This window comes from Perca flavescens, chromosome 2 (assembly GCF_004354835.1).
Source record: "Perca flavescens isolate YP-PL-M2 chromosome 2, PFLA_1.0, whole genome shotgun sequence".
Lineage (NCBI taxonomy): Eukaryota > Metazoa > Chordata > Actinopteri > Perciformes > Percidae > Perca > Perca flavescens.
The window spans coordinates 19,243,161-19,263,914 of record NC_041332.1 but is presented as its reverse complement, the minus strand read 5'-3'; the positions used below and the strand labels follow the sequence as shown (position 1 = coordinate 19,263,914).

Sequence of the window (20,754 nt, the reverse complement as noted above, 5' to 3'; positions counted from 1 at the left end):
AATAAACGTTAACATATATAACAGCTGTTACGTCAGTTCTACTTTACTTGTGCTCATTTAAAATACAATCACTCAATATTTGTCTTTATTGTTATTACTGTAAGTCTTAATTTAGCTGTAGCCTGCTTTTCAACGTAAAAGTTGTAAGTCTTCTGGTAGCTGTGACAAGAGAAATCTCAATAATTTCCAATCTTACAGAGACGGAGAGTGTAGGTATATCATGTAAGGAGATAACATAAGCACAGGCTAATTATTGCTAACTAACATGCTAGTTAACATTAGTAATTAAACCTAAACAGCTAATGTAAGTCGAAACTGCCAGCTTCTCCTGTACTGTACAGTAATTCCTCTACTGTGCCTCAGTAAGTCACTTGGTTATGACACAATCGTTAGCTTATATTTACAAAAACGTCTGCTACGGAGCTATAACATGAGGTACAAGGTAATGGAGTCTTTTATACATTGTCGTATTTCTTTATAAATAAACAATGGACAAATAGAGTCTTTAAACGCTTCAGATGTAAAGTTATTTGCAGTCAAGTGACGTAAATAAAAAATGGCGGTCAGTGTAATGCTATTAGGAGGTGATCGCTTCGTAGCAACAAAATGGCGCCATCGGAGGTTCGCGTTCTGAAGCCGCTTCATTGGTCCATTATATCAGAACATGTCTAATAAGGGGAGAACTTCCACTCTCGGGAAAATTCCGGGTTGGTACAATGGGGCTAATAGGGAGTGAGATAGGGAGTGAACAGGCTCTCCATAGACAGGCTCTGGTGGAACGGATCGGGTACTGACAGTGCCATAATTTGCCCACAAAAACGGAAGTAAATCTCACTATAAATTTGACGACACTTCCTTTTTCCGGTCTCTTTTGACCGCGAGGTGTCCTCATACGGCGTATATTCACGTGGTGAGATATGAATCTTATACTATCGTCTCATTATTAGCCTCACATTATGAGGACTTACATGTTAGTAGAGCTGCAGGGGTACATTAATGAAATCCGTCATTACAACCGGTGTAAAGGACTCAATATTAGCATTAGCATACTCGTGCTGCAGTGTGTCTGCGACACATTGAGCTAGTCACTGAATTTCAATTAAATAAGTGAAGTAACGTCATCTGCAGTAAGTTGGTCTCCGTGGGTAAATATGCAATTTGGACAGCTTTAAATGGTTATGGCCAGTAAATATCTCCAAATATAAATTTAAGTGACCTAATGTAAAGTTTAGCTTATCATCTCTCCATAGTTAACACAATCATAGAATGACATGTAAAGTGAAATGTTTGCACACTAGATATGGTCCATGGTTTGTTTGATTTTAAATTGACAGGGGACCCTGTTGACCATTCTATGCTGCCATCTTTGCCTGAGTGTGTGTTCTAACTTCCTCATTAAATAAAAATGATATGGGTCATGGAGCGTCGACACTCTAGTCGGTTTGTCCGTCCGAACCTGCTGCATTGATTTTTACAGATATTCTAAAACCAATTAATCAACATAAACCTCCATCTGTGTTTCAATGAGCTCTAGAAATAAACTTTACTTAATACTTTACTTACTATAAACAATTGACAGTACTTTTAAAACCTTCAGGGAACGTTCTCTGAAGTTTCTCTGAATGTGTTTTTAAATAACCTTAAGAGAACCTCCAGGGATCGTTCTCTGTATGTCTTTATAATAACCTCCAGGTAATGAAAGCACCATCTGCCCTGGAGGTTCTCTGAAAACCTTTAGAGAGCCTTTAGGGAACGTTATCTATCTGGTTACCCGTTTACTGGGTCTGCTCTAAAGTATATTATTTTACCATTGGTCATATCAGGAGCTTTGCCATCAAAAATGTTTGTACTGTTGTGGTCTGCTCGCTGCTATCTGACTGTAAATGTTGTCTTCTCCTCTTCTAGCTCCTCCACTAACTCCTAACACAGGGGACACAATGTCCGGATGTGCTGCAGGTGAAGGGGGAGGATGTGCTGGAGTTCTTGGCAGCAGGAACCAACCTGTACTTCCAGGTAGAGCAGTGTCTGCAAGAGGAAGAAAGACTGTAAGTTGGACTTTTTTGGTTTCATCTTTTCTAAACTAATTCCAGCATAATTAAGCAAGAAAAAATGGTTTCAGTTTTTATGTCCATTTCTGTTGTAGGTACAGTTATGTGAATTAGTATTCTTGTGGATTCATGGCTGTGCCTGGAAACACTTGTCATAGTTGAATTGTCCTTTACTGACTCACTCTTAAAAAATACATAAATAAAATAAGACGCAACCGTTGCTAAATTCCATACTAATTCCAGCATTTTTTTTTTCTTTTCTGCTACAGCCTCATTTGGTCTGGTATGAGCACTAGTTTATGGTGGCTAATGTCGGCAAACTCTCCCATACAACGGATATTACGGAGTCAGTTTGCCGGCTTTCTTTTCCTCTTGAGCTATTTGTACTATTGTTGCATTTTTATCATTTACCAATATCCTGTAAGTGGCACTTATGGTCACTGCTCAGCAAAAGTTAGCATTAAATAGATTTAATGCCTTTTTATATATATATATATATATATATATATATATATATATATATATATATATATATATATATATATATATATATAATTTTTTTTTCTATTGCACTAAACATGCAGCACACCATTAAAGCCTGGCACTGATCTCGTCTGTGTTTAGGTGTCGGAAGTGTGCCAGAGTGATTTGGCTGGGTTTTCGCTAACACCATTAGGACTGCTGTCCCATGACTGGGGTTTGATAGTGACCTGAGCCACATTCTTGGTATAATGTCTAGTTATACATTACAGTTATACAGTAACATTTCCTATTCACCTCTGTGTAAAGTCTCTGATGCATCGGACACTTTAAGACCAATTTTCTCTATTAAAATGACCTCAGATGAAAGTGTCTCATCCAAATTATCTGTCTCTTAAACAAATTATCACATGATGACTCTTTGAATGAATGATTTTATTTGGTAGCTGTAGTGGTCCAAGCTATTGAGATCATAGCATTAATGTCAAGTTTCATGTGAAACAAAAAATAAAAAATGGATGATTTTAGTGTCATAAATTTATATCTACTTTTGCTTGTTTATGCAACCCTGGATCCTTTGTTTTAGGATAGTTTAAAGGAGTTATAATGTTAAGCTGCCAAAAACTACATCTTGTGTATTGTGGCCTTCATACCCAAGTTTTTGTGAAAGGCAAATAAGTTAACAGATCACCTGCTAAATATACCTTAAGGCTCTGACACACCAACCCGACGACCGACCGTTGGCAGAAAAGGCAGTCGGAGTGATCAGTCTCCCTGAGTTGGTGTAAAAATGAAAACCGGCAACTGATTGAACGAACGCGCCACGTGGGTCTGGCTTCTCCCGAATTTCAAAGCCAGACCATAATGGCGGCTCGTTTGGAATACAAGCTCGTATTTTACGAAGATAGTTCACCGAAAAGTGTTTCTGAAAATATTTTAAGCGAGAAATAGGCCATGCAGTTGTTGAATCTGTCCTCATTTCAGATCGACAAAGGTCAGTTTAAAAGATTTTCGTCCGATTTTGAGAGACGTTTGTCACACTCATCCCGCTCCTCGTTTCCAGTAATTGGTCATTGAGTCCGACTGCCCACCGGCTGGTTCAACAAGTCAAATCGGCCCAAATGAATGCCGACGGCTCCTTCGGCTGACGACGGCACGGAACACACCGAACAGACTCGGGTCACCGACCTCGCCAGACTGTCGGACGGCCGATAATCGGGTTGATGTGTCAGCGCCTTAACACCTGCTTTAGTGTTTTTAAATCCGACCATGTTAACAGTTGTTGCCTATGGAGTTATGTTTTTGAATGATTATTTATTTATTTATTTATGCTGGAATGATTTCACACTCCGTTAGGGCTGGGCGATATGGACCAAAAGTCATATCCCGATATATTTTGGCTGAATATCGATATACGATATATATCCCGATATTGTTTTTCCGCAAAGTGAGAGCAGTTCAGTCAAAGTCAAAGCCAAATATGACATGTCACAAGTAGTTTCATAGAAACCGGCTATTTCAGTTAACAGTTGCAAAATCAAATGAATAAATAATAAACAGATTATATATATCTATACAAAATATCTTCACACTTAGATTTTTGATAAATAATCATCAGTAATTTGGATATAATGACTAAGTGGGTAAAGGCAAATAATAGAACAGTTACAACAGTCTGATAAGTTCAGAAAATGACATAATTTTACTGTAATGCAGCCTTTAAAACCAAGAAAAGACACTTATGGTCATATCACGATATTACGATATCCAAAATCTAAGACGATATCTAGTCTCATATCACGATATCGATATAATATCGATATATCGCCCAGCCCTACACTCCGTCAGTATAGTCAAACTCAAGTGTATTTATTTGTATACCATCTAAACCATCCACTATGTAGACTGCTATCCGTTCACACTCTTACAAACATAATTTGCATGCATACAAAGCTTACAGCTCAAAGTATGCTACACATGACCCAGTGTGGCAATCAAAAGCTGTGCGCCTATTTCTGTAAAAACACCTGCTCTGTGGTTACTGCTTTATCTATTTATGCTTTCCCTGTACTCCACATACCCCACCTACTGTGCAAAAAGGTGAATAAAGTAAAGACCTTACGTCATACATACAAATAAGTACAATACAAAAATGGTTGATTCACATCCTCCTTTCTGACTATCAGACTAAATTTGTTGGTAGAAATAGATTGTTGTGCAAAAAAAAAACTTAAACATTGCAGTGTATTCTGTAGTTTTAAACAAATTCTCATTCTGATTTTAGCGGTTTGATTTTCTGCTGCCAGTGGACACTGTTCACTGTGTTGGAAAAGGCTTGACTGTCAGATCACAGGACCTTGATTGAACTGCATTTATTCAGATGTCTATGTCATGAGTGTGGCAAGTAATTTGGCTTCCTTTTTGTCTTTCCCCCTCCAGGTGTGTACGTTAACGTGAGAACGACGTGGTAGCAGCCAAGGCCATTGTTGCCCTGGCGAATCCAGGCGATGTTGGTGTATCTCCTCCAGGAATGCAGGACAGGTCTGTTTTTATAGACAAAGCAACTTTAACTACATTTTTTTTTTCTACATAGAACATTCCATCAGTTTGGTCTTGATGAGATGTTCTGGTAAAGCAAGACTCACTCTTGCTCAACTCTGTACTCTGGGTTTTTTCCTTTTTTATCATTTACCAATATCATGTAAGTGGCACTTATGGTCACTGCTCAGCAAATGTTGGCATTAAAATAGATGAATGTTTAATTTATCATATTTTTTATTTTAAGCTTATTCCATTTTACTAAACATGCAGCACACCATTAAAGCCTGGCACTGATCTCGTCTGTGTTTAGGTGTCGGAAGTGGGCCAGAGTGAGTTGGCTGGGTTTTCGCTAACTAACATGCTGTCCCATGACTGGGGTTTGATAGTGACCTGAGCCACATTTGAACATGTATACTAAAGTGCTTTTTCTCCCCCCCCCCCTCTCATCCTCTACTAACTGGGTACCTTCTGCAGGTTCACTTACACTAATGGCGTACTCACACTTGGCCCGGTTGCCTTGAACCGTGCCCGAGCACCCCCCAGCTGGCCTGCACTCACACTTGAATAACTCATTCGGGGCCAGAGCAAGCTTACGTCATTACATTACGGGACTCAGACTACAATTCATGTTCATCTGTAAATTAAGAACCGGGCACGTTTAGCGATCGCACTGATGCGTCCCGTGCCCGAGTCCAACCGAACCCTGCCCTGGCCCACCTCTTTCAAGCGGGCACGGTATGGAGTGATCACACTAGTCAAGCGAACTGGACTTTGGGGTCAAATGTGCTCGGGCACTGTTTTAACTGTATGTGAGTGTGAGTATGCCTTAATTGTTATAACCTTTGCAGTATTTGTTGCCTTGTTTCTTCAAAGCAAATGGCAGCACATTTCCATTTGGGACCCACAAAGCACTGCCTCAGGTTACTTGAATTGTATCTGTTTCAATGACTCGGCAGATTCTTCAGTGACCTGATTAGACCCATGTGCAGGCACATTGTTAGGCTGTTATCTGTGAGCTTTTGCTGGTGTCTTTCACAGGAAAAAGGATGAGGGATGCAGAAACTACAGATGAAGACGATGTCATCCTTTGCCCCAGGGGCTGTTGTGAAAAATCTCCAGGTAGCTCCCCTGGGAAGTTACACCTGATCTCTAGTTCTACAGAGACCCAGAGGAGGTGAGTGATGCAAAATGACACATTAACAGATGCTGGGGCTCTCATTGCACTCTATAGTTTTTGATCATCAAAAATTGATAAAGACTGAAGAGCTATTCTTTTGTTGGGCTGATAATTCCTGTCTTAGATTAAGAGAAGAATTGTTGGCAACTGAAAAGACACTTGGCAAGTAGGAACATTTTTGGGTGGAGTTATTACATGATTTCTTTACTACTGACAATTTGTATGTAGTTTTATTGTGACTGTATAGTATTTCCACCTTTCACTTAGAATTTATCTTGGACTGAGTTGTAGGATCCTACCATCTTGTAGATTATGGTCGGGTTGATCTTCGGAAGCTGTCGGTGGATGAATGTAGAAACGGTTAAACAGAATGCATATTAATGAAATATTTCTCACTCCGTTTCCTCAGAGGACTGGGGTGCCCAAACTGCCACTGAACACTGGTCTGCAACTCCCACAGCACAGGGCCTCCGACTGGGACGGCGCTAGCTCTGACTGATCCAAAGTCATGACTGTCAAAACACACGAGAAAGGCAAAGCACTATGAGCTGAGAAATCAATAAAGTTGGCTGGTTTTTCATAAAACTATCTTGTGTTTTTTTTTTTTTTTGCTAGACTTTATTGAATATATGCATAATGTTTGTGCGACACCTGTTTTCTTAAGGACAAAACCCAACAGGAAAACGCATATGTAATGCAAACAATGATTCATTTGAAATTTTAATTTATACTTTTTATTGATCCTCGGGGGAAATTACAATTTACACAATGTTAGAAATCACTACATAGGATAGATAGATAGATAGATAGATAGATAGATAGATAGATACACACACACACACACACACACCTAAAGGATTATTAGGAACACCTGTAAGATTTCTCATTAATGCAATTATCTAATCAACCAATCACATGGCAGATGCTTCAATGCATTTAGGGGTGTCGTCCAGGTCTAGACAATCTCCTGAACTCCCAACTGAATGTCAAAATGGGAACGAAAGGTGATCTAAGCAACTTTGAGCGTGGCACGGTTGTTGGTGCCAGACGGGCTGGTCTGAGTATTTCACAATCTGCTCAGTTACTGGGATTTTCAACCACAACCATTTCTAGGGTTTACAAAGAATGGTCTGAAAAAGGAAGAACATCCAGTATGTGACAGTTCTCTGGACAAAAAATGCCTTGTTGATGCTAGAGGTCAGAGGAGAATCGGCCGAAGTGATTCCAGCTGATAGAAGATCAACTTTGACTCAAATAACCACTAGTTAAGCTGAGGTATGCAGCAAAGCATTTGTGAAGCCACAACACGCACAACCTTGAGGCGGATGGGCTACACCAGCAGAAGACCCCACCAGGTAACACTCATCTCCACTAAAAATAGGAAAATGAGGCTACAATTTGCACAAGCTCACCCAAATTGGACAGTTGAAGACGTGTAAAAATGTTGCCTGGTCTGATGAGTCTCGATTTCTGTTGAGACATTCAGATGGTAGTAAACAGAATTTGGCTTAAACAGAATAAGAACATGGATCCGTCATGCTTTGTTACCACTGAGCAGGCTGGTGGTGGTGGTCTTATGGTGTGGGAAATGTTTTCTTGGCACACTTTAGGCCCCTTGGTACCAATTGGGCATCGTTTAAATGCCACAGCCTACCTGAGCATTGTTTCTGACCATGTCCATCCCTTTATGACAACCATGTACCCATCCTCTGAAGGCTACTTCCAGCAGGATAATGCACCATGTCACAAAGCTCGAATCATTTCAAATTGGTTTCTTGAACATGACAAGGAGTTCACTGTACTAAAATGGCCCCCACAGTCACCAGATCCCAACCCAATAGAACATCTTTGGGATGTGGTGTGGAACGGGAGCTTCATGCCCTGGACGTGTATCCCACAAATTTCCATCAACTACAAGATGCAATCCTATCAATATAGGCCAACATTTCTAAAGAATGCTTCCAGCACTTTGTTGAATCAATGACACAAAGAATTAAGGCAGTTCTGAAGGCCAAAGGGGGTCAAACACTATATTAGTAGGGTGTTCCTAATAATCCTTTAGGTGAGTGTGTGTATATATATATATATATATATATATATATATATACACACATATTAATAAGGACCTGGTCTTTCATGACTACGTCAATAATTCCTCCTTAAAAATGTATAATTTGAAATGATCCAATTAATGATCCATGTTGAGTTCTGTGATGGGTGGACGTAACAAAATAATTGATGAAAATGGAGGTAATGAAAATGCATTTATACATCCATGTGTAAACCATAGATATGTGGCTATAAATGTCAGTTGGGTATTGTGAATTATTACTAGTAGACCGTAACACAGCCCAGTTGATCATCAGAGCAACACTTTAAAATAAAATGTCTGTCAAGTTAATCATCACTTCATAAATTACTACTTCATTTTTTACATGCATTTTCATAATTTCAGTTTACTTTGTTGCTTCCACCATTAAATGCATTTCCCTAAATGATTAATGGCAGTGTTGTGTTGTGAATGATGAAGGTAAGACAGGGAAAATGATGAATCATGACACATATCACGACTGCTTAAATCAAATCACTTGACAATTGATAACTTTTTAAATTGCGTGCATTTTTACTGCCCCGGTTTTATCAATTATTTGTTGTTACTGCCACCATTAATAGAGTTCTGTGGATAAGATTTATCCACTTTATTGCAAGTTTTATGTGCCGGTTGAGAGATTCAGAATGAGCGATCAAGTAATACACATACACATACATTACGAAACTGAAGAACTTGTTATTGAGAGCAAGATAGACAGTCATACATGGATACCATCGATATAAATATGCATGGATACATTGCCATTACAACACAGTGTGAGTCTATTTGAGGAAATTCAATGAATAATTGTGAGCAAGAGTAATTTGAGGATGATTGATTTAAAACAGTCCACCCCAGATGGGACTCGAACCCACAATCCCTGGCTTAGGAGGCCAGTGCCTTATCCATTAGGCCACTGGGGCAACTACAGCAGTACTTTGTAGAATACATTATTTCTAATAAGACGTGATATACATTTTGATGAACATACTTGGTTTATGGATGTATTTTATGGCAGTATGTTGCACATGATCTTGTATGATAAATATCATTTTTGTCAAAATTCAAAATCCTTCATGTTCCGTTGCTAGGCAACAATGAACAAACCACTTAATCAAGTTCAACACATAAGGGTCGAGTTGTTTCCTGTTGAGCCCCAAACTCTGTTTGACTACAAAATAAATGTCATTCGAGAGCTGTATTCAAAAACGGTTGCAATGTCCCAACGTTTCCTTCAGTTGTCATCTCCAACCTGGGGTTCAGCCCTCTCCGAGGTTTTTAGATAAGGGCCATGTATAGATAACATCAACGATTTAACCTTAATAGGTGTTTAATTGCATCACTACATTATCAGGTCCTTTGCTTGTGCCTTTAATTTGAAAGTACGAGAGCGGAAACATTAATCTATGCAACCATTAAACTATCAGCATCAGCTAGCTAACGTTAACCAGGAGGATTGTACATTATTCTCCAGTCTAAAAACGTTTTAACTTTAACTGTAATTTTACCAATGCCCTGTTTGTTAGTCGTTAGGGAATTCAGTTTACGTTGGTAGCGTTATCTGGCTGGTTTCGAATGAAAGATGAAACTGGATTGCTAAAAACGTTAGAAATCGTGCGTAACAGGTAAAAGCTAACGTTAACAGTTTGTGTTTTCGTTGACAGAAACACCCAGCGTTACCTAGGTTAGCTAGAGATAAACAAGTCTTAGCTAGCGCTATAACGTTAGGTGCATCTAGACTCGTCGACATGGTGAGTTATCATTTGTTATACCTTATGCCAGGACCATTGTTAATGCTGCCTCATCGTAACTTAATATATCTCTGAAATTGTCGTACATGTTGGCCCCAACCGACTCAAAGTCTGTGATAACTTTGGAAATTCAAATTGTGTACCTTGGCAGATCCTTTCTCGCGTGAAGCCAGCCGTGGGAGGAGAGACACCGTTAAGCATCAGTGAGAAAAAGAGGAAAAACAAGACAAAAGTTCCTAACTTGGAGGAATACCTGCAACAGAGAGACTACCTTGGGGCTTTGACACTGTTAGAGGTACTTAAACACATAACACATGGGTTAATAAAGATAATGTATATATATATATATATATATATATATATATATATATATATATATATATATATATATATATATATATATATATATATAATTGCTTGCTAATAAGGCTTTTGATTATAAGGACCATCCTTCACTAGAGGGGAAAGGTTTAGTGTTTCCATGCTGACATTCATTCATGGACCACAATTAATGGAATCAATTGAATTAATTGTGTGCTGTTCTGCAGCTGACCAATATCTTGCTTAGTATGTATTGTTGTGGTCCCACAGAAATCAAAACAAAATCTAAGGGTCCATCATATCAAGATTGTTTGTCATAACGTTATCGGATTTTTAAAGTAAGTGGTCTGTTAGTTACTGTCTTGTCCCTGCCTGTGATTGATTTGACCATGATTTTTCAAAAGTTAGGAATTAAGCAGCAATTTCCTACAATACAAAATATCCAAATGGGATGATTCAGTTGAGAGATTCGGTGTGATGAATCTACTGGGTTAACTTGACCCTGTGGCTGAATAAATAATTGCTGCACTTTTACAAAGGAGTTAACCTTTATTTTTTCTACTGCAATGCCTCTTGCAGTTTATCCTGTGTCATGCCCTGAAACTCCCACATCTATGCTACAGACATCTCTTTATTACGGAGTGCTGCTGCTGCTGCCGCTGATAATTTGTTGCTGTGTCATCTCTAGTTTCAGAGAAGTATCGGCGAGAAAGAGGAGCATACGGACCAATGGATTGGCTACTGCGCCTTTCACTTGGGTGATTACAAGAGAGCTATGGAGGTATTTTCTGTTGTATACATGTCTGAATAAGTGTGTGTAGTTTGGTGCAAAAATAGTACCCCAGATGCAATAATTCAAATAACCAATGTGACTGACTATTTTCTGATCACATTTGCAATATTTCCTCATCATGTTGTGACAGGAGTACAAGTCTCTGACCATGAAGCCTGAATGTCCTGCTCAGGTGTGGGTCTTTCTGGCCTGTGCACTGTTTTTTCTGGGGCTCTATAAAGAGGCTGAGGAGGCTGCATCTAAGGGTAGGCTTTCCAGCTGTTACATTAGTAAATTCCTTTTTTGTACTGTATGCTAACCACGGCGCAGCAACCCTCGCGCTATTAAGTATTTGATTGTCTCTAGCTCATCAAATCATTATCAAAATATGAACAAAATATGGTATTGGTATATATATATATATATATATTTTTTAATAAGGTGAAACATTTTTGTTATTGAATTGTACCAAATTGGTGTAAAGATGCTGTGATTTTTAATCATCAATAATTATTGGTTTATTTTTCAATTATGTTGCTCATTCATATTATTTCAGTGAAAAATCATATTTACAAGATACAAAGTCATTTGGGATTTTTTTTTGTAGCTCACCAAAACATAATCCAAACGTCACTAATTATGAAAGCCCGTCATTTTTGTACATAGGGTTGTCCACATACTTTTGGACAACCTTCAATTAAAATAGTTATTGTGCACCAGGTTGTATTCAAGAAGTCTGTAGGATTTTATTGTTAAGGCTTTTTTGCAGCTTGAGAAACACAAAGAAATGTTTAGTTTTTTTTGCCGTATCACATACAGTGCTGTTCAGTCAGTTATGTAATTGCTGAGGGAACGTTTATGATATTAATACATTTTGCATCTTAAATTTGCTTTCTCTTGCTGTCTGTAGCGCCAATGTCCCCCCTCCAAAATCGATTACTCTTCCACTTGGCTCACAAGGTTAGAACACTACTATATTATTTTATTATATTATGTTTACTTTTTCTCTCCGTCTTCACTTACACACTAACAATTCACTGCTGAGCTGCCCTGCACCGTAGATACAGGTTTAAGTCTAAAATATGAGAGAAACATACAGGTCTGTATTCATCCCCACCCCCAGTCATTTTAGCTTTTTGAGTCCTCATGATCACATTTATGAATGATGTATTCCTTCATTGCCTGTTGTCTTCAGTTTAATGATGAGAAGAAGCTGATGGGTTTCCACCAGAACCTAGAGGATGTGACAGAGGACCAGCTGAGCCTGGCGTCCATCCACTACATGCGCTCCCACTACCAGGAAGCTATAGACATCTATAAACGCCTTCTACTGCAGAACAGGTAGGTGCTTTCCCGCTCTCTTAAATTAGTTTCAGAGTCCTGTGCCATCCTCATGCCACCTTGACAGGTGTGAGCTGTTTATTTGAGCTTCATGCCTTATGGAACCATAAAGATAATAATAAGTGTCAGTGCAGCTGGTCTGCTGAGCTAGCTTTCTCTAACACCGATATAATATTGGAAGTAGCAAGGGTAAGAAAATGAAAGACTTTGATTTCATTGTGCCACTTCTCAGAGATCTATTGTTGGCTTTGTGGCATCTGTAGGCCAAAGTGCATCTGAGGTTTTTTTTAACTAGGTTCTGCTGTCAACCTAGTAAAAAAACTCAGATGCACCTTGGCCTTTTAGTTGCATGCCTACTACTTCTTCCAAATGCTGACAGAAAAATGCAAGAACTGCCACAAGTTACCTGGGATAACCCTACCGAGCATTGAACACATTTACAAAGACAGACTGGTGAGAAAGGCCAATAACATTGTATGTGACTACGCACACCCCCTGGCATCACATTTTAAACTACTGCCATCTATGCGTCGTTTCTGCCTACCCCTTCTGGCCAAGAACAGATCGAAATTCTCTTTCGTACCACAAGCCATAAAAGCCTTAAATCATTCAAAATAAGCTAGTCGTCCAGCTGGCCTGATCATACCCAAGGGTGTATAGTGTATTGTAGTGTGTGATGTATATTCTTCATGTTATGCCTGTCTGTGTCTGATGTAAGGACTATTTGTTTGTATCATATGTCTGATGTCTTGTCATAAAGTGCCTTGCGATTGTGCCGCAAACCCAACTGCCCCATGGGGACAATAAAGTGATCTACTACTACTACTAAAATATCAAAATAGCTCCATGCAAAGATTGCAGAAAAACCCAGAGTACCAGCCCATTTTCTCAAAGGCTTGATTTTCCTTGTGTTTGATAACCTGCAAATATCCATTCCTTTTAAACTCATTTCTGGCATTCAGGTGTTCCCTTGTTTGTGTCTGTTTGTTCCTGTGATAACTTCTTGTCTCTGACTTTTTGTACATGAGATTCAATAAAAATCTATGAAAAAAATGTTATTGTCAATTTATAAAGATATTTGCTATCATAATATACAATAATAATAAGATCTGTTATTTGCTGAAATGCCATGTTGACTATAAAAGAAACATTTATGTTATATATATATATATATATATATATATTATAATAGATTCTACATACTGTACTACAGGTTAGTTTTAAGTATTAGGTCTCGCTGAACTCTGGCTTTCTTGTCCCACGTGGAACTAAATTAATAAAATAAGACTTTTTTTTTTATGATACATTTTTATTTGTTTTATATTTTTTTAACAAACAAATACAATGGAACAGTAACTTAAAACCTCCCACCCTCTGTGGTCTCGAGGAAAAACAAAACAAACCAGAATACAAGATAACAAAACAAAAATCACACCTTGCCTAGTCGCTCTCTTACGATACCGATACCTGCGCTGCTGCGTTTCTCCACAGGTCTATAGTCGATGACTTGGCTTTATTAATCCTTGCTGTAGAGAGCTCAAGCATAACTAGGTCTAGATGTCAAAGCGAGTGGAGGGGGGGAGCCATGCTTGCTGCATTTGGCAGCTATCATTTTATAAGACAGTTATTATAAGTTACCATGGAGCCTTGCCCGAGATGGGATACAAATATCAGCACAGAGGAGAAGCACTTGTTGAGAGCGGTCCAGACTGTACTGCAGGCTCCCATTAAATACAAACCTAATACTAAAAACGGATCACATTTGAGTCGATGCGGTCAAATCTCCAACCAGTTTTACTCGGCCATGAATTGGAAGGAATTCTTGATTTAATTATCTAATTTGAGTAATAATTTAATTAAATCTGTATACACACTAGTATGGCAAGCAATATAAGATCATAGTGAACAACAATTACAAAATGTACTGTTCTAAACAGCATATGTTAATAAAAAAATAAAAAAACACAATATAATGTGTCCAGCTACAAGTAATACGTCTGAAAGCTAGTTTCACACCCTCATTGCATCTTGTCTTTCAGAGATTACCTCGCCCTGAAAGTTTACGTGGCTCTGTGTTACTACAAGCTGGACTACTATGATGTGTCCCAGGAGGTGTTGGCTGTGTACCTGCAGAGCATGCCAGACTCCACTATTGCCCTCAACCTCAAGGCCTGCAACCACTTCAGACTCTACAATGGCAAGGCAGCTGAGGTACTCAGTGTTTGATTGCCGCATATCCTGGCTGATATTTTGGCTGTTCTTCATATGTGTTTTCACATTTTCATACATTATTCGGTTTTGTTCGGTCTGTGAAGACTGTCGCTATCTGTGTAAATATAGATCGTCCAAAAAGGTTAATAAATGAAAAGCATTTTTATTTTTTAAAATCTCGATCCAGGTCTGTGGTTCTATCACCATGCACCAATAGGTTAACATAAAAACTCCAACAAATAATACAAAGGCAGATATTTAAAATTAAAGCAACAGCTAGCAGTACTGTAACTTATAGTAAGAAGGAACTAATTGAATATATTTTTAGTGGTGTCAGTGCACCATTTAATTTATGTATTATCCATGCATGCACCATTACAGTTGCACCAGTTTTCTTTGGGGAGAGTAGCTAGTGGACAGTTTGACTTATGTGTGCTCTCTTTCCCTCTAAGGCTGAGTTGAAGAACCTAATCGACATCTCCTCCTGCTCCTTTGAGTTTGCTAAGGAGCTTATCCGACACAACCTGGTAAGCTCTTCACAAGCTCTATCTGTGAGTGTGTAGGTGTGTGTGAGTGTGTGTGCATACACTAGTGACTTATGTGATACTTTTCCACACTCTGAATCTTTCTCCTGTGTACTGCAGGTGGTGTTTCGCGGTGGGGAGGGGGCGTTGCAGGTGCTGCCTCCGCTGATCGATGTGATCCCCGAGGCCAGACTCAACCTAGTCATCTACTATCTCCGACAAGGTGTGGAGCCATAGCATTGCAGTTTTCTGGAACATGGACAAGGAAAATATTTCTATTTAAATGCAACAAATGTTTATACACAAATACAATGCAAGAACATATTTCCATTAACTCTACTCTCTCATCATTTTTATGTAATCTGAATACAATGTAATGATATACAACACAATGAGATCACACTCTTATGTAATACTTAGCTTTATTTAATATAGTTAAGAATAAAAAAAAAAAAAAACCTAAGATAACTCCCTTCTTCATTATATCATGTGACATGCAAAGTAAATGCATCATCGCCATTGTCACGCTGCTGTTAATTAAATGTTTGTTGTAGGTGTTTTAAGTCTCCGATTTCAGAGAACACCTGCCTTAGCTCATGGATTCACATTTCATACTTCCAGATGATGTCCAGGAAGCCTACAACCTCATCCAAGATTTGGTGCCCACGACACCTCAGGTAATGATTTGAAGTGACATTGGGTTTTCATGTGATATCGCACTCATTCTTTAAAGCGCTATGTAACTATTTGGTCTCAAAAAGAAACTCCAGATCTACTCAATTTCACATGAAAAATAATACAGTAGCTGTGTTTAGCTACCACCAGTGTTAATTTAGATTTTTATTTGCATTCAAGGTTACACTTTTTTTTTTTTTTTTACAGGGAAGAAAATGTACAATGAAAACCAGAATCATGCCAGATTAAATGTAGCCTGTTAATAAACCTGCTCTCCTCGCTCCACTTAAGAGTTCCTGGAGAGCCTTTTTATTTTATGTAAAGCACTTCAATGTCGCCTGGATCTAAAAGCCTGTGAAGCTGGCTTTTGTATCTCTTTTATGCATTGTTGTACTTTTTAAAGTTGATTTTGATGAGGGTTTGAAGAAAAAATAGATCAAATGATTGATAAACTCATTATTTATAAACTTGTTTAAGTTTTACCAGAAAGTCAATTATTGCTTGTAAGTGCTTCTTATATGCCTTTTATCAAGATAATCAGTGTTGCCTTTCTCCCTTTTTGAGTCCTTTCACCATATGATGATTCACTTTCTCAGGAGTATATTTTGAAAGGAGTGGTAAATGCGGCGTTGGGACAAGAAATTGGATCAGTGAGTATTTTTGTTAAATAAATATAGTCACACTCAATCAAATGTGATAAGAGTGAGTCTAAGAGACAAACATTTTTGCACTTTTCTTTTTCAGAGGGATCATCTGAAAATTGCTCAGCAGTTCTTTCAGTTAGTTGGAGGCTCGGCCAGCGAGTGTGGTACATTGAGTAGACATTTGATCAATATGAGCTTTTAAAGCAAAACTGTGTGAGAATGTGTGTAACATTGTTCTCCCTCTCAGACACTATTCCTGGCAGGCAGTGCATGGCCTCCTGCTTCTTCCTCTTGAGACTGTTTGAAGATGTTCTCATATATCTAAACTCAGTCAAGGTTAGTGTTGCTCCGTACAAGGCTCACAAAAGCAGTGAAGAATCGCAATGACATTACTTTACTGTGATATTAGGATGTTGATGATTAAGATGTTTAAAAAAAGACTCCCACACACTGGGTGACAAGTGTCACTTCAGATTACAAGTGGTGCTTTACAGATGCAGTACATTTATTCAGGTGTGTGGACTTTTGTATGCACTTTTCTTTTGAACATGTGGACACTTTTGTGTAGGCATAATTATGCTTTTTTTTCTCAGGGTTACTTCTATAATGATGATACGTTCAACTTCAACTATGCTCAAGCTAAAGCAGCCCTTGGCAACTACAAAGAAGCAGAAGAGGTACCTTACTTCATCATACATCTACACAACTGCTTTTTATAGACTTTGATCAATTCTGATTAGTTGCTGACAAATTGTTTTGGACTCAATATTTCTTTCAGATTTTTCTGCTGATTCAGAGTGAAAAGATCAAGAATGACTATGTCTACCTCAGCTGGCTGGCACGATGCTGTATGTATAGTAGTTGTTCCGATGATCGTATATTTAATTATACAAATATTTCTGCAGGTCAGATTCATTCATGTAGAACAATTCATACACATCTTTCAACCTAACATACATTTTGACTTTAAAAGGAATTGTAAACACTTTAAAAGCGTGAATGCAGACATAAAGACAAAATAAAAGAACATTAGAAGGCAGTAAAAATAACAGTAGTTCACTAATTATATATTGATTATGATGATTGATTGATTGACTGATTGATTGATTGTTAACTAGCATGTCATTACCAAAACCAGAGATCTTCTAGTCCCTCAGTGTTTCTCCAACATGCTTGCTGCATTTGGCACCAGCTGCAGAAGGGAGAGGCCTTTTTAGGTAGACACGAAAAAAGTTGTAGTAGGCTACACCTGATGAGATAAAGCATGAAGAATACTCTCAGAGATCTTAAGGCGGAGAAAGACTGAGGAAGTCTTTATACTTGTTCACTGAGGCTGAGATCTGAATCCAACATCAATGCCAGATTTCTAGCCTTAGGTTTGTAAAGAATTTAGGTTCACTCTTGCACCGAGCCGGTGTCACTCTCAACAGCTCTAAGAAATGTATTTCTCCATTAATCCACATCAATACAACCTGCCCACAGGCGTATTTTCCAAATCTTCATCTATAAAAGTTGCTGAAACTGCCTATGAATGATGGATTATTGAACACTCGTCTTGTTCTTGTCAGACATAATGAACCAGAGGGGTCGACTTGCCTGGGAGCTCTATCTGAAGATGGGCACTTCCTCCGATTCCTTCAGTCTGCTGCAGCTCATTGCCAACGACTGCTACAAGGTGACATCATCCTCTGTTTTCTGCCTCATGCATCATCTGTGATGACCACTCAAATGGGAATACATGCGTAAATGTATGAACTATTGCTGAAACAGTTAGTCAATGAATTGCTTAGTGAATCGACAGAAAATTAATCGCCAACTTTTTGATAAACAGTTAATTGTTTCAGTCATATTTCAAGCAAAAATGCCAAACACTCTGGTTCCAGCTACTGTTTGATTTTATTGTATTTCCAAATTGTTGCTGGTTACTTTTCCGTCAATCGTCTAATTGTTTAAGCTCTATTTAATGTCTTTTTCTGGCTGTTTCTTTATTAGAACACAATCGTTTATTGCTAAAGGCCAGGGTCCTTACATGCAACAAAAAGTGTGAGCAGCAGTGCGGTCTGAGCTCCCATGAAAGCAGTTGTAACTTGAACCCTGTAAGCAGACATGTATTGTTCTGGATAAACTCTTTAATCTGAGACAAAATGTTTTGGAGGTGGTTTAATCTGTGCCTGGGAAGTCAATGGCCCAATCCCAAAGTCCGGAAACACAGACTCACAGACTTTGGTGCGCGTTCTCGCGAAATTCGTAAGGGCTTAGGGTTGTCCCGATGTCGATTTTCAAAGGGCGAGAGGGTTTGAGTACACACTTACCGAGCTCTTTCCGTGGGTCTGCATCGATGCAGACTTCACCAAAGGGAATTACCCACAGTTCAAAGCGTTGTGACGTTTACCGCGGAGACCGTAGGGAAATCCGGAAATTACAAAGGTAAACAACAGCACGACAGACAACCACGGAACACAGACCAACCTGTTGTCCAGCTTGTTTGACAAAAAAAATTGGAATCACGCAGCCGTCTCCTGTGCCTTGGCCGTGTGGAAAGCAACAAACTTAAAATGAAAATTCCCAAACCGGCAAGTGTCAGCAACATCTTTGTTATTAAACGTCGCCAAGGTAACATGTGATCTCGTGAAGTGCTGTCCCAATCCCATTTATACCTATCTGAGCCCATGTGGCCTCACACACTCACTCACTTAGCACCTGAGATCAGTTAAGTCTGTGAGTCTTTAGTCCTTAGTCCTCAGGGCTCACTTTGGGATTGGGCCATTATGTTGAATACTAGTGCTCATGATCACAGCCTGTTGTTCCAGATGGGCCAGTTCTACTATGCAGCTAAAGCGTTTGATGCACTGGAGAAACTGGACCCAGGATCCAACTACTGGGAGGGCAAGAGAGGGGCATGTGTCGGCATCTTCCAGCTCATACTGGCAAATAAGGAGTCCAAGTATGATTGTCTCTTTTTCATTACATTATATTACATTACATTCATTTACTGCTGCTTCTATCCAAAGCAACTTACAATAAGTGCATTCAACCATCAAGATGCCACCCAAAAATTGCAAGAGTCATGCAAGTACATAAAATTTATCAAATAAGCAAAAGCAAAGCTGCTTCAAGTGCTACATTTTAGAAACAAGATTTCCTTGGCAATAATGTGATCACACATTTAACAATGTTGTCTAGTTTTTTTTTTTTTTTTTTTAGCACCGTTTATCATACAGACATACAAAACAAATTCCACAATATGTGCCAGGTAATGTCAAGTGTTTCAAATTGAACAAGAACAAAAACCCTCTCCCACCCCCCACCCTCTGCTGTCTTTTTTTTTTTTTTTTTTTTTTATGCAAAACATCATATGTCAAAGAGATCCCTGTCATTAACCAGTAAAACTGATTAACATCTGGACTGACATCAAACTTCTGTGGTCTGTTTGTTTGGGTGTGATGTCTAAATGAAAGAAACATGAGCGATGGTGCATTCTTGATCTAATCTTGTTTCCTCACGCATCCTGTTTGTGTTCTAGGGAGACACTTAAAGAGGTGTTGTCTCTGCTGCGAAATTCAGGAAACCCCCAGGTTGAATACATCATCCGAGTTCTGAGGAAGTGGGCCAAAGACAACAGAGTCCTCCTCTCATGACAACTTTGGGCACTGAACTTCAGCTCACTACATCAAGAGTAGCTACATTATGCAGACATCATCAGTCATAGTGCATTTGGTCATTTCACTTGATTAAATCGTATTTATGATATCTACACCCCAAGAAGAAATATGGAACTATTATTTCTGCCACACTATTGTTGAAATATGTAAGTTTTGAATTGCAATTCTCTATATACTCGTATATTTGTATTAAAATGGGACTGTATTTTTTAATCAACTTTTTTATGTCTTTTAAATGATTTATTTGAAATTCAATACAGTAATTTACCTCACACAGTTTTTTCTCAGCTTTTTTTAAGCAATACAAAATACAAAATCTATTAGCAGAACAAGAAAGAACAGAACAATAAAGATAAAGAAGTTAGGCACAAGATATGAGTGTATACTGTAAAGGCAGGGGAAAAAAATAAATGGGAGCAAGACATAAATAAATAATTGGGATTATCAAGAGCATAATAAATATATATATTTACAATTCTATATACAAGAGGCAGTTTGTACAACATGTGAATGTG

The 20,754-nt window shown here is 38.5% G+C and overlaps 1 protein-coding gene, 1 long non-coding RNA gene and 2 other non-coding genes across 5 annotated transcripts; 3 read left to right on the top strand and 1 right to left on the bottom strand.

The window, feature by feature from the left end:
- Positions 1–810: 810 nt before the first annotated feature.
- LOC114570248 (uncharacterized) lies at positions 811–6,834 on the top strand. Its single transcript, XR_003694481.1, has 5 exons — positions 811–910; positions 1,906–2,045; positions 4,968–5,069; positions 6,108–6,243; positions 6,656–6,834. It is a non-coding gene; the product is annotated as an uncharacterized LOC114570248 (long non-coding RNA).
- LOC114549061 (small nucleolar RNA SNORA62/SNORA6 family) lies at positions 2,629–2,771 on the top strand. The gene has a single exon (XR_003691502.1). It is a non-coding gene; the product is annotated as a small nucleolar RNA SNORA62/SNORA6 family (small nucleolar RNA).
- Positions 6,835–9,188: 2,354 nt separating the features above from the next.
- Positions 9,189–9,261, bottom strand: trnar-ccu (transfer RNA arginine (anticodon CCU)). The gene has a single exon. It is a non-coding gene; the product is annotated as a tRNA-Arg (tRNA).
- A 350-nt stretch (positions 9,262–9,611) lies between these two features.
- Positions 9,612–20,452, top strand: ift56 (intraflagellar transport 56). 2 transcript variants are annotated; one of them, XM_028598220.1, is made up of 18 exons: positions 9,612–10,089; positions 10,241–10,384; positions 11,099–11,191; positions 11,334–11,448; positions 12,093–12,142; positions 12,378–12,523; positions 14,563–14,734; positions 15,187–15,261; positions 15,379–15,481; positions 15,880–15,935; positions 16,530–16,583; positions 16,678–16,741; positions 16,825–16,913; positions 17,171–17,254; positions 17,356–17,425; positions 18,146–18,252; positions 19,388–19,521; positions 20,101–20,452. In XM_028598220.1, the coding sequence occupies exons 1-18, from the start codon at positions 10,087–10,089 to the stop codon at positions 20,213–20,215; spliced, it is 1,674 nt and encodes a 557-aa protein (XP_028454021.1). In that variant the 5' UTR covers positions 9,612–10,086; the 3' UTR covers positions 20,216–20,452. The 2 variants fall into 2 exon arrangements, with proteins under 2 accessions (XP_028454021.1, XP_028454029.1); XM_028598228.1 differs by lacking the exons at positions 16,530–16,583; positions 16,678–16,741; positions 16,825–16,913; ... (3 more) ...; positions 19,388–19,521; positions 20,101–20,452 and having other exon boundaries at positions 15,813–15,902.
- The last annotated feature ends 302 nt before the right edge of the window (positions 20,453–20,754 follow it).